The 14,190-nt window shown below is 44.9% G+C and overlaps 1 protein-coding gene across 1 annotated transcript; it reads left to right on the top strand.

Moving 5' to 3' along the window:
- The first annotated feature begins 424 nt into the window (after positions 1 to 424).
- GPR26 (G protein-coupled receptor 26) lies at positions 425 to 12,856 on the top strand. Its single transcript, XM_054277203.1, has 3 exons — positions 425 to 1,562; positions 6,249 to 6,362; positions 12,361 to 12,856. The coding sequence occupies exons 1-3, from the start codon at positions 895 to 897 to the stop codon at positions 12,590 to 12,592; spliced, it is 1,014 nt and encodes a 337-aa protein (XP_054133178.1). The 5' UTR covers positions 425 to 894; the 3' UTR covers positions 12,593 to 12,856.
- The last annotated feature ends 1,334 nt before the right edge of the window (positions 12,857 to 14,190 follow it).

The raw sequence follows: 14,190 nt of genomic DNA, 5'->3' as shown, positions 1-14,190 counted from the left end.
GGAGACAAATGCATAAGTGCAAAGTGCTGAACTCGAGCAGCAAAACCATTCCCGGAGCCTAACGACAGCTCCAGAGAAGTAGCAGGATATATCCATTTTCCCCCATCTCTTTAAGCAGAGCTGAGGAAAAGAAAGCCCCTGCCCTGGCTGAGAGCAAGCAGCAGCGCTGCAAGTGATGCACAGAAATGTGGGGAACACGCCGGAGTGCAGGAATTCGGTTACAAGGCTCGTTTGCAAATTAATGGCTAAATCAATTAAATGAGAGCATGGGATTTCTCTTGAGGAAAGTCTAGTCACGGTGGCAGGGAGAAGGGGAGGGGTTGTGGAGCAGGGATGACATAATCACGTTTGCGAATCACCAGCACCGTGCACGCTTTAATCCATTAATGGGGTTTTTATCTGTGATCATAAAAAGCAGGTTACATTCAGCCTGGAAGGGAGCGAGGCTTGGAGGAGAGGGGAGGGGAGAGAACGACACAGAGGGAGAGAGAGAGGCAGAAAGCAAGGCAGAAAGAGAGCGCAATCCACTCGGTGCGTTGCTCGCAAGCTTGGGGCTGACAATTAGGGATCTCAGGAGAGCAGCTTCTCAGAATAACGCGCTCTCCTCCGCATGGACCGACGGCAGGCAGTGGTTCAGCCCTGCTGATATTTTTTAAGCCCTCCTCGCGGTTTGATGGGCATTCCCAGTGCCTTTGTGCACGTCTCGGGAAGCGTTGACGTGGAAAGGAGCAGCGAGGAGGGGGAGGCTGGAGGAGAAAGCTGCAGCTCCTCCAAAACCAGGGAGGGCATGCACGGGAGGGAGCAGGCTGGCAAGGAGGGGGCACCTCGCACCATGGTACCCCCGTGCCGGCGCGGCGCAGTTCCGGAGATGTCCCTGCTGTGACTGGACGCACCATGAGCATCTGGGAACTGCTCCTGGCTTTCCTGGTGGTGCTGCTGATGCTCGTGGCCCTGCTGGCCAACGTGCTGGTGCTGATGTGCTTCCTGTACAGCGCCGACATCCGCAAGCAGGTGCCGGGATTGTTCATCCTCAACCTCACCTTCTGCAACCTGTTGATGGCCGTCTCCAGCATGCCCCTGACCCTGGCTGGGATCATTTACAAAAGTCAGCCGGCGGGAGATCAGGTCTGCCACGCTGTGGGCTTCCTGGAGACTTTCCTCACCACCAGCTCCATGCTGAGCATGGCAGCTTTGAGCATTGACAGGTGGATTGCTGTGGTCTTCCCTCTAAGCTACCACTCCAAGATGAGGTACCGGGACGCCGCTCTCATTCTCAGCTACACGTGGTTGCACTCGGCGTCCTTCCCCATAGTGGCAGCTTCTCTCTCCTGGCTGGGTTTCCATCACCTCTACGCCTCCTGCACGCTCTGCAACAAGAGACCGGAGGATAGGACACAGTTTGTGATTTTCACTGGGGTCTTTCACGCCCTCAGCTTCCTCCTCTCCCTGGTAGTGCTGTGTTTCACCTATCTCAAAGTGCTGAAGGTGGCACGGTTCCACTGCAAGCGCATCGACGTGATCACGATGCAGACCCTGGTGCTGCTTGTGGACATCCATCCCAGGTAAGCTTCCCCTGAGGTCAGCAGCTGCTCCTGGCAGGAGAATTGAGGAGGGGGCTCAGTGTTGTGGTAGATAGAGATTAACCTGTCTCACAGCAGGGGATGGAGAGGGGGAGGAAACAAACATCCTCTCAGCCCGTTTCTGTTCTGCACGGTTCTCTTCACTTGTGTTTAATTCTCTCATTGCTGAACTCATTTTTTTGTTAGGCTTAGGTTGTTTTGGGAGGGAGAGCAAATGCACAGGCAGCTTTGGCCAAGCGTGCACTTCCCTTTGAGACAGTGGTCTGATCAGTGCCCTTTGTGTCTGAAGGTGGATTTAGTGGCCGATAGCTTTGCATATTTTGGGCACTGCCAGCCCCAGAAGCGTTGCTGGATCCCTGAGAGGGAGGAGGCTGCACACGTGCCTTGGAGTTTGGAAGGGAAGCTGAGTGCTGCCTGCTGCTCCTTTTCCCAGCAGTTTCCCCGTTGCTGTGCTTTCTGTAACTTTATCATTCCTGAAAGCAGAATCCTTAAGGGAATTACATCTGCAAAATACATGTGCTCGAATGCCTGTACTTAAACCTAAAGTGAGAGAGAATTCAGTGGGAGAGTGAATGTGACAAACAAGGGATGTATAAAGCTTGTTTCAAATGGGAGATTTTAGGCAAGTCCCTTGTGCCTCGAGACCAGAGGAGAAAAGTCCCCAGGGACTGTCAGGATCGTGGGCTGGAAGGCAAGAACCAAACAGGGAGAGGAGTGTGTGCAGAAATCATACCAGGGATTATGCACAAGCCATAAATCTTGCATGAATAATCGATGTATAGGTCTGGAAGGGATGCAGGATTGGTGTGTGATACAGGGAGGAAATGTGCCTGGAGGAGAGGAGAGCAGAGAGGGCAGTCCCACACCACACATCCCATCTGAGCATCCCTGCTCCCCTTTGCTCCACCAGCCTCTCCATCCGAGCAGCCAGAGCAGAGCTGCAGGGCTCAGAGCACATGTGGCTGTCCTCAAGCACAGGTCATGCTTTGGGGATGCCTGAGGCTGAGACAAATAGGTCTGGAAGGATCAGGGCAGGGCAGCACATTTTAGAGGGACAGAAACATTTGCTCAGAATCCTCCTGTTAAGCTGTTTGAGCTGTCTCTGGACCAAGAATGCAGACCAGAACTTTGGGCAAGTCTTGCTGCCGTTCCTGAGAAATACAGGGATAAATCTTCCCTTATTCACCAATCACACTGAGGAAAAAAACACCCTCCTGCCCTATGTGCTGTCTGCTTGATGAGCTGTGCCTCAACTACCTCAGCTCCTGCAGCATGAGGGGATGTGGTGCTTTCTCCCAGCAGAGTGCCACAAACCCACCAGGGCTGTTTGAAACCCCACTTGTTTTGCCTCATGCTAAAAGTATGCCTGGACTGCACAGAAAAGTTAAGTAAAAGGGCAAAACCCTCAGTGTTGCCTCTCCTCCCCTGCGTTTTTTCCCGGTTGAGGTTGATTTGAGGGTGTTTGTGCATTTTGTGATCCTCTCCCTGCGGGATGGATTCAGTGGGGCTGTGGGGATGATGCTTCCTCTCTTCAGGGCAGCCAGAGCCGTGCAGGCACTTTGCTGTGGACAACCTGCACCACTGCCTGCACCTCTGGCACCAGGTTATTCTGGTGTATCTCTCTAAGAAAGGAGCTTCAGTTTATTTTCTGCCCTGCAGAAAATAGTGGGTGATTTGACCCCTGGAGGGGCTGCTCTAACCAGTGACAACTCCTCTGCTGAAAGGGGCAGATCTGAGGTCACCAACCCTCCTGTGAGAGCTGCACAGGGGCTGCAGCTCTGCTGGCAGAGCCAGGGATGCTCAGAAACCTCTGATAACAAAAGGCATCATTTGCATTGTGTAACAGGCAATTTCAGGGTGCCCCTAGTACCTGACAGCACAGCTGTGGATGCTGGGAGAGCCCAAACGAGAAAATAAAGTTTGCAATCCCACTTTAGGCTACTCTGACTCCTCTGGTCCAGTTTCAGCGCTGGGAAATGTGTACAGACAATTTTCTGCTTCCCATGACTCAGAATCCAGCCGCAGGGGGGTCTGGTGACAGGATTGTGACAGATGGCTTTATTACCTGTGACTTAGAAAGACACCCGTGATCTCCTGAAGATCATTCAGGACGAGCACAAAGGAAACCTCCAAATACCCTGCAAATATGTGGGAATGTTTAGAGCATGTGGCATTTCAAGTTAGCTGATGTTTTTTTTAGTGGATCCTGCTTTTTCTTTGTTGTTAAGACTAAAATATCTTGGGTATTGTGGGAGATTTGGGCAAAACTTCACTTAAGCGTTTAACCCGTGTATTTGTTAAATAAAATTATCTATACTATCTTTTTGGTGTATCCAGCTCTACACATCTTTAGGTCCAATATCCCATAAACTTTGTTTAAAATACCAAACCTTCAAAGGGATATAGCTCAGATTTCCCAGGATATAAAAATCTTTAAATGAAAGCTTAGCCAATAATCCTGTTCTATTACTGATGTCGCTGCTAGAACTCACACATGTCTTATCTTAGTGCATGAAAGTGTGTGCAAAACCAAAATATTCATCTGTGTGCATGGTCTACATGAAGGAGTGAGATAAAATACCTTCCTCTGTGATGTGGAATTTATTGGCTACATCTGGAAGGGCTGAACAAAAGAAATGGGTTCAAGTCTACCAGGACAGTCATGGGTGAGCTCCAGGAGTGAGAGACAGCTTTGCATGTGCCAGAAAGGAAAAGATGTGACTGGGGAAACAGAGACAAAAATTACACCACCCTCTCCTCCCCAACAACACCTCAATTGAACCTGTCCTGGAGAGTCATTTTTCTGTATTGCCATGGGCTTGGGATATTCTGAATTTAAGAACACAGGTCTTAAACGAAGCTCATGAAACTCTGAGATCATTTTTCTGCACATAAAAATACTCCAAGTTCCCCAGCTCTTGCAGAATCAAAAGCACACAGGTTCCCTTGAAAAGGTGGATTTTTTTTCCCTTCTCAGCTGCCATTGCTAGCTGCAAGTAATTCACATCTAGAACATGTAACACCTTTAAATGTGTCATTTTCTTTAAAAGACAATTTGTTAGAAGGACAAACTTTTCCTCCAGTATTTATTTCATCACATCATGATAGCTCTCTGGGCCTGACAATGTAAGACCAAATTCAGAATGGAACAAAAGAAACACTTTTTCTTCAACAGAACCAAAGGAGCTCATTGCCACAGACATCACTGAAACACACTGAGATCCTCAGGACACAGCCTGTGTTTGCGTGTTGATAAAACATTTACAGATGAAGTAAATAATGTAAGGGTATGGCCATGAGCCTCAGAGCGTGTGGAGCCTGAGAGTGAGTCATCAATTAAAAATTTACAACAAAAAATGGAAAGACTAATGCCAAACAGTTGGGTTTAAAAAAAAATTATAAATATATATAAGTGCAGGACATGGGGCTGCCATTCAGGTTGCCTGAGAAGTGACTGTGGCACTGTGAGATCTGTGCAAGGAGTCAGCAACTCTGCCATGGGCACAGAGAGGGGTTCAGGATGCCAGCCTGGCTTTGCTGTGTTCTTCCCAAAGGGATTTATTGAGGTACAGGCAGTCCTGGCACTGTGGGAGATGCCAGTGCTGCCCAATCCACCTGCCTGGAGCAGACAGGAGCTCATCCACATCCCTCAGAAACCATGGGGAGCACAGGAGTCCCTCAGACAGGGAGCGGAGGAGGACGAGCTTTCACATTGATCACTGTTTTCACAAGAGAAAACCCAAAGGAAAAGCTCCCATCCTAAAATACCGTAGGGTAGGAGAGAAACCAAGGTGTGACTAATTTAAACTTGTTTAGTTAGAAACACGGTTGGTTTGAGATGAGGAATGAGGATATCCCAGGACTGTGGATTTGTGAAACAATTCCAGCTTTGTGGAGCCTTCAGCCCTGCAGATCTGATGGGATGTTTATGGGCACACAGCTCAGTGGGACACAGTGAGAGCTCCCATGTTGGCCTGGGGGTTCAGAGTGTTCTTTTTCCCATTGATTTTGTTGTTTTGTTTGGTATCTTGCTGGGACATTTCTCCTCTCAAAGGCAGTGGAATTGCTGTGTCTAAGGAAGAAGAATGTTGCCTATCCCACTCTGGATATATGGGGATTTTTGAAGGAATTTTGAATGAGTTAGAGATGGAACCTCTGAATTGTTTGTGATGATGGGGTTAATTTTCTTATCTTCTACAACTCTAAACTTCTTTTTAACTTGACATGTCTCTGCTTTAAACTATAAATCCATGTTCTCACTTGAAGCACCTAAGTTTGGAAGCCTTTTCCAAGGTCTCAGATCAAATCCTGTGTTTAATTCGGATTCCAACAGGATATTTTCCAAGTCTCTGAGTATCACCTTGCCTGCAAATACAGCTTACAGTAGTTCATAAACTGAATTCAAGGATGAAATTCACCAATTTTTCTATAGATTAGTTGATATATTGGGGTTGTGTGCACACAAATATTCAACCACGTATTTGTCAGGAACTTTGTGGAGGCTAAGATGAAGAGACAATGCATTAATATTTGGGTTTGTCCCATTTAAATGCAGTGCACAACTAAACCAGATTGTTCTCCATCATTCCATGGTGAACTGGAATTGGGAATTGTCACCTGGTGCTATTTGTGGCTGATTTGGTTGTGTTTGTGTTGGATGTCTCACAGCGTGCGCGAGCGCTGTCTCGAGGAGCAGAGGAGGCGGCGGCAGCGGGCAACCAAGAAAATCAGTACCTTCATTGGTACCTTCATCCTGTGCTTTGCACCTTATGTAATCACAAGGTAAGTTTGGACTACATCCTGGAAAAGGCTGCTGAGATGCACTCCTGGCTCGGGGAAGTAGGGCACTCTGAGCCAGAGCAGGGTTCCAGTCTCCGGGGGAAATCTGATGCGCCGCTTCCACTCCTGTAGCGGAGGTTGCATTTACTGAGCTACCAAATGATGGAAAATGTCCCAGTGCTTCTCCTCTCAGTCCTGATGCACTCTGAGGGTCAGACTCTGCTCACTCAGCCCAGTCAATGTACTGCTTGCATGGGAGGGATTTAGGAAACCATAAGGTTTTGCAGATGATGCCTCAGGTTTTAGGTTTTCTATTTTTCCCATTCTGTGCTGCTTTAGTGTGTGGGTCTGGGCTTCACATCAGGGCATGGTGAGTTCTCTTCACAGAGCAGGGAGACAAAACAATTCTTGCTCCAGCTGGGCACCAAGGACAAATGATCCAAATCTCAGGCTGGGAAGACTGAGAAGAAGGATGAGACTGCATGGGCTAAAGCTGGAATTGAAATTAACTCCAATGTGCAAGTAGACCAGAACTTATAAAAGTGACAGACCCCGTGACCTGCTGTCCATTTTTTGTGACCATTTTGGTTCATGTTGAGTATGGCCCTGGCTGGGCTCTTGTGCTGCCCAAGGTGGCTTCATTGAGGAGATCCTTTTAATAAATCCCTACTTTATTAAGCTCTGTCCAGCCTCTGCTCTAGGTCAGCCTTCCCCAGGCATCACAGACATTTTTTTGTTGTCACCTACTGCTCTGACTGACTTCCCAGTCCAGGGCTTGATCTCCAGGGAAAATCTCGCCTGAATAGCTCAGACTGTAAAAATTTGGTCAACAAAATTCTACTGAGGTGAAAACATGGTCCACAAACTCAAACAACAGTTTTGTCTGATTTGGTAGGGTTTATTAGTCATAAATATCAAATATCAAAGCTGTGCTAGCTCATAACTGAAAAATCTTCTTGTGATTTATGGCAGATATCTATCCACCAGCTTATCTTTGGAAATGGCTCCTGTGGGAAACACTAAATTACTCCTGTGAAATAAAAAGTGTTAGAAAGTGAGTGCATCCAGAAAAAAAAGTTATCTAGCTGTTAAAGGAAATTTACAGCTTGCATTCCTTATTATAAGATTTTGGAAAAACTGAGATGCTGCTATGCACAACAGAGAAAGAAAAAAAATTAAGGTATCTCCTATTCCAATACTATTAAGCAGAAATTAGTGAGGCTGATCTCATTCAAATCGTATCCACCTTGAAAAAAATCATTAAAAAATCTGGATTAAGAATCAATATAATTGAACTTTTGGCCAACTTTGAGTTTTTCCAATTCAGTGTAATGCCCTGAATTCCCAGAATTAGAAAATTTAAGTAATTTACTAGAATTACCTTAATTTTCCCTTCATGGCCGCAAGACACCACTGCAAGCCATACACTTAAATGGTGTGAAAGGACTTGTAATTAAGGGCATTTAGCCTTAATTCTCAAGCTGCAAGATATTAAAGTATTTGTCTTTTTGCAAACGGCTAATTTTCATTTCATGTTACGTCTCTGAACTTCCTGAAAATCCTCCCAGTCACACAATAGCTGGCAGCTCATCCTGAGTGACACCAAGTGCTCTAACCAGAGCCGTGAGGAGTATTTTTGTGCTCCTTCAAAGCATTCTCAGCACTCAGGCACCACCTCCCCACCTCCTCTTCACTCCATGGCATCCCAATTTGTGTCCCAGTAGCCTTAAAATACAGAAGAGGGGGTAGAAAAATCCTGGGCCTGCTCCCTTTAGTCTGTACAAGGATCACGGCAATGTTCTCCTGCTGAGGAGCAGATTCTCCACAGAGGGAGATGGTGAGGAGAGGGAAAATGCAGCTCCTGGATGCATGAGGATGTTTTGGGGTGGGGTGGGAGCTGGTCAGACGTGTCAGGAGGGGTGAAGCCTCCCACATTCCTGGCCCTTTCAATTCTGACATGTGTAAAAGGATCACTGCATATCATTGTTACCACTAATAATGAAGTTTTGGGACTATTTTCAGGCTAAGAATGATTTATTGCTCAGACAAACATCAGTCTCAGAGGCCCTGAGATTTTAGAGGAGCAGGCATTCTGCCATAGCTCAGAGCAGTCACAAGTTCTTTGTTACAAGGCAATCTAGAACTTTCTAACCCCATGGACAGCTGCCACAGGGTTTATTTTGCTTTTCTGACCCATCACCTTTACTCACTTCTGCTGCACTGAGGATACTTTTGTCCAGTGGGCTTCTGTCTCACAGGCACATATCTGCTTCTGTTCTAACTTATAAACTCTTTATTTACTTCATACAACCCCACCCCTACATTATAAACCCTTCACCCTCTTATGAGTGCAGTTACTCACTTACTTCAGGCATATTCTTACTTACAACTATAGAAATAGGAGTTTATTAATTTTCTGCTTAATTCTGTGTATTGTATTTTTACATCAATCCAAGGCTGCAGATCAAACCCTTCAGTGTCTGTGGGAGTTTCTGTTTTTCCATTCCCACAGCTGCACAGCAGGCCAAGGGAATTCCCTGTTGAGCTCCCTGAGAGCCCTTGCTGGATACCTGCAGGGCTGGGTGTTCCAGAACACTCATCCCTGCCTTCCATGGGCTGCGCACCCTGACACCAAGGGGATTGGGAGAATTGGAGTTTAATTGTGTGAACAAGTGTGTAATTGTGTGTAATTTCTGGACTACATCCAGTGCTTTGCATTCTCAGGAGGGACACGATCAATCACAGTTCAATCCATGGACAGAAGTCAGGACAGGGAGTGCCTTGCCCAGCCTCTCCTTATCAGCAATATATTTCAATTAAATATGCTTTTAAGTACTGCCTGAAGTGGGGGCTGACAGCAGCAAATCACAAGGTTTCACTACAACATCTTCCTGTTTCCACACTAAAAATATTCCATGAATGAGTGAAGGAGCTGTGCTCACGACCCCAGACAGAGAAATGCTTCTGTGGGCAAACCTGAGATTTTCAGATCACACTGAGGCAAAAATCAAATCAGGCACTTCATTTATCAAGAAAACACCCTTCTAATTAGTTCAGTGGATGATCATAAGTGGTGTATCAGAATCTGATTGCCTATGACCCTGTGTTTCCACTTCACCAGCATCACAGGTGTAATCCCCCCATTACATATTTCCAAGCACAGATTGTTTCTTGTTTTGTCAAATAACCTGCTGGTACACATTTCTTCCTCTGCTGTATTTATCATTATGCAATTAAAGATACTTGTTCCAAACCTCTTTTCTCCAAGGAACTTTTTCATAAGAAAAATGAAGATAAGTCATACAAGTTTCTAAAATTCATTTCCAACTCCAGGCATTTCATACTGAAATACAGAACTTTGCTCATGTAAGTTAATAAATGCTGTCAATGTGTGAGGAAATTTGCCTTAAATTAAAAATCCTGAAGTAATAGCAGGCAGAAGTTCATAATCCCACGCCCTCAGGTTACAGAGGAGGATGGAGGAACAGGCAGAAGATGATTAAAATTCTTTTGTATCATCTCTGGGGGATAGGGGGTAAGCAAACCCTCGTTTTAAACTGTTGTTTGCCCTCTGCATATGCAGATCCTGCTTGGGCACACAAAAAGCTCAGAATTCTTCTGTAATTTGTGTTCTTCAGCTTCCCAGCTGGGTGGGCACACGTTCAGTAAAATATTTTAGTGTAGTGGTGAACTGCACATGTAAATAAAGGATTTCCAGTGTGCATTATGTGTGTAGAGATCAAGGTCACACTCTTCCACATGGCATTCTTGTTTGTTTACTGAAGGGGAAATAAAATAATTGGATAGCCGTGTGAAATGACACACTCTACAGAGTTGTGAGTTTCTAAAATATCAACAAAATATCACAGAAAAAAGAGCTTAAAGCTTTGAAATAAAAAGAGTTTGAAGACCAGACAGTAGAAGAGAGGCTTATGAAAGCAAGCCAGGGAATTATGTAGTTGATACTGTAAAATTTAATTTACAGGTAGCACTGAAATATTAATGTACCTTCACTGAAAATGTCTTCTTTCAGGTTGAAATGTTCCGTGAAAATGGAAGCCGTGCATATCATTTCCCTCACAAATGAGAACCAAAACCTTTCAAAGGCAATAAATTCTGTGATGTGCTTTGAAAGGATGACATTTAATTGTTTGTACATGAAATGGAAATGCATAGCTCAGGGTTTGGCTACATTTCTATGTTTGCTGCTTGATAACAGCAAATGTAATTTACTATAAAAAATAATGCATGAGAATTGAAAAATGTGTAAATGTCAAAGAAGCTTACAGAATGCAAGGAAAATATTTAAGATCTTGTTAATAAAAGTGTAGGCTTTTCATTTGATCAGTCAATGAAGGTAAAATTAGCAAGTCTAGGCTTGCAACCCTGAAGTGTCTGCTTGATGTGCTTTAAATGGAGATTGTTAATGTCTCATAGAACTGACTGACAGAGCCTCAGACACAAATTTGTCATATTTTGGTTATTCAAGGCATCCGCTGAATTTAATTAAACGTAATCAAATTCACATCTGTAAAGCACTCAGTAAAAATAAATCATCCAAATGAGATTCAACGTGGTGAAATTCAAAGTGTGAAGTAGGCATTGAATAAATGAAGTGGAGAACAACAAGGATGGCTCACGGTAGATTACAAAGCAAATATGACTCAATAGGTGGTTAATTTCAAAATTGTCAATTCTCATTTTAGAACACATTAACGTGGGTGCCATAAGTTGCATTTTATTAAAGAAGAGAGAATACACCAGATGAGACCACCTGGAAACTCAAGCAGATGAAAATTTTGTCTCAGTTCTGATCTTTGTGGGAAAGATAACAACCATGAATTATAGGGAGAAGCTGAAAGAACTTTGGTTTATTCGAGATGAGAGAGAAATGGGACAGATGGGGGTTCTTTGGGACCTCAGAGCTGCTGAGCCAAGCAGCACCAGTAGAGTGGCACCAACAATTCCCAAGTATTTTCATTCCCTGGTCACCTGAAATGTCCCTCACATTGACTGGACTGTGACATCTGCCAGCATTATTTTAAATAATACGTTGTAGTGAAAGGTTATGGAATGGGAAATGACTGAGGAAAATAAATCCTCATCTCTAAACTGCCCGAAGTACCAACAATATTGTCATTGCTGCTGCAGGAACCACCCTCCAGAATGCTCCTTGGAGGTGGTGCTTTGTCAGGAGAAGGCATTTCCCAGGCGGATTTAAGAGCACCTGCTGCTGCAGACAGGTCCAGCAAAGCCCTGCCCTGCCATGTGGGCTCTGTGGCAGCACACGTGGCTGTTTGACCTCTATGAAAATCAATAGTTTCTAACAGCTATAGAGGCATATTGAACAGAGCTGCCCTTTGATGCTGCTCAAAGGCGTGGGGAGTTATCAATATTTCCCTGTCAAAAATGCTCTCAGTACAGAGTGAGCTATCTGGGCTAGTGTAGGTATGAGGAATATATTAAGTTTTTCTCCCTCCCCTAACAATTTTAAATTTTAAAGTCTTTGTCTTGCTCTATTTGTTGCAAATGTGAATCCTTGCCCTTTGAACTGGACAGTTTTTTAATTCAAGGTATGACACGCCATCTCGCAGCGATGAATTTTCCATTTGTGCTTCTACACCTCAGACAAACTGTTCAAAGGCGTTGAACTCTCTCTAGGAGCTGGACTGGCCAAAAGAGCTGGGTAGCCCTGGTGAGGTGTCTCAGGTGCTCTACAGGGGATCTAGAACCACAAGCTCTGACTGATGCTGGGTTTTTAGGTTGCTCATAGTAGAGGAATTTGACTCCCTTGAGACCAAGCAATGGCACTTTGGCAAACGGGCCTCAAGTTTACATTTGCAGCCTTTAAAATTGATAAGAGGAGGACAACATACACATTTTCACGAGTTGGGCTTTTTTTTCTTTAGTTTTGTTGCAATTGCCCAGCAGTAATTTGTGGGTTTGGGGTGGGTTAATGCAATTTTTAACGTTCCCCCTTTCCCCCTCCCTCTTTCCCCAGACTCGTTGAATTATCCTCCGTGGTCCACATCAACTCCCACTGGGGGATCATCTCCAAGTGCTTGGCTTACAGCAAAGCTGTTTCAGACCCTTTTGTGTACTCTTTGCTGCGGCACCAGTACAAGAAGACGTGGAAGGACATCCTAAACAAGATCCTCAAGAGAAGCTCCATCAACTCCTCGGCGCTAGCGGGCGAGCCACACGGCCGGAACCTCCCGCAGCTCAACGAATGAGGAGCCCATCACGGCACCTGCCAAGGGATATCTGGGAAACCACAGCAACTGGCCCACCCCTAGTAGCTCCCCTCAGCTGCCCAGGTTTTGGGAGGCAGCTGTGGGCAGGGTGAAGCCCAGAGCGTGTCCCTCCAGCGGCCCGTGGCTGCTCTGGACCTCCTCCCCGCGACTGGAAGAGCGCTATTGATCCGTGGTCCTGCAGGCTCCACAAATACAAATCTCCCATTGATTTCCATCAGCTGCTGCATTTATAGATAAAAAAAATCCAGTCCTACATGAAGGTAATGGGAGCAAACTGCTGCTGGTGTAAGGTTGTTCTGAAAAGCTGCACAGGGATGTTTGTGCTGTGTTTGTTGTTGGCTGCAGGTGAAGCTCCTTCTGATGTAGCTGCCAATGTGGCTTTACAAAAACCACCCCCCACCCTAGTGGCTTGTTTGTAGAAACAAAGGTTGTTTGAAGAAAATAGAGAAGATTGTTTGTAGAAAATATCTTAATGGAAAAAGCTTAAAAAAATTATCTAAATATTCATCCAGCACCCAATGCAGTTCAGCCTTTTCTGACATAAATTTTAGGAAGAAGCCCATAGAATTTAAGGAAGAGAAAAACCACTTTTGGAGTGTGCTGGATTCAGCCATGTCTTCTCTAAATTTTAAAATTTATTTTACATAGAATCTCACTAATATTCTCCCCATTAAATTTCAGGAGAATACAAATGGTAGACAGGGTGGAAAGGTCAGGATGCCTCCTGCCTCCCTTCCATATATCGGAGCTCTGAGTAGCTGGATTTTGCCCAAAGCTGCAGATCTGGGCCCTGCGCCCAGGAGGAAAATAACAAATCTCTTTTTCTGAGGAGTTATTAATCATGGGGCTTTTTCCTACTTAAAGGAAAGATGAGCCTAAGTCTGAGTTTCAAGGATAATTTCCAAAGCAAGTGGAGCACAAATAATAGGCCCCCCTCTCCACCATGAAAGTGGAGCCAATAATCTGAATCCACCCCTAAATGTGCAAATCTCTGGAGGTGTCAGTACAAATCTTTATAGCTCTGGATTGCAGTTCTGCATAGGAACATTATTAACATTTACCATGCACTCAGATGCCTGCCCAGATTTTAAAATAGGCTTGGTTAATTAGGCTTCATGAATGCAATGGCAGCTTCCATAACAGCTGGCACAACTGGCTGTTCTGCCATCCATCCCTGCTCATATCCCAACTGTCAATGCCATTCTGAGGAAATAACGCCTCAAGTTGTAAAAAATGTGGGATTGCTTTTTAGTTGCCACCTTCTCTCATGAAAGGGAAGGGCTTGGTGTGTTGCAAAAAATGTCCACTGTTGAATTTTCTGGCCTCCGATTCAAAGCCCAGATAAGGGACTGAGTGAGAGGCTTCACCCCAGAGTCAGTGAATGTCATACCTCAGTTATTATCTGAAGATTATCAGCTACCATGTAAATAAAAAAAAAATCAGCTTCATTCTTAATTTCAGTTATAAAAATTACCATAATTACAATAAAATCCACACATAATTATAGCCACAGAATTTAAGAAGCTTTTAAAACACTGCATTCAAATGAGCCCTTAGCCGGATTAAAGAGTCTACCT

The sequence above is a fragment of the Melozone crissalis genome, unplaced genomic scaffold (genome assembly GCF_028551555.1).
Source record: "Melozone crissalis strain CALT ecotype California unplaced genomic scaffold, PUWL_Pcris_2 ptg000019l_1, whole genome shotgun sequence".
Taxonomy (NCBI): Eukaryota; Metazoa; Chordata; class Aves; order Passeriformes; family Passerellidae; genus Melozone; species Melozone crissalis.
This window is presented reverse-complemented; position numbering and strand designations above follow the sequence as displayed.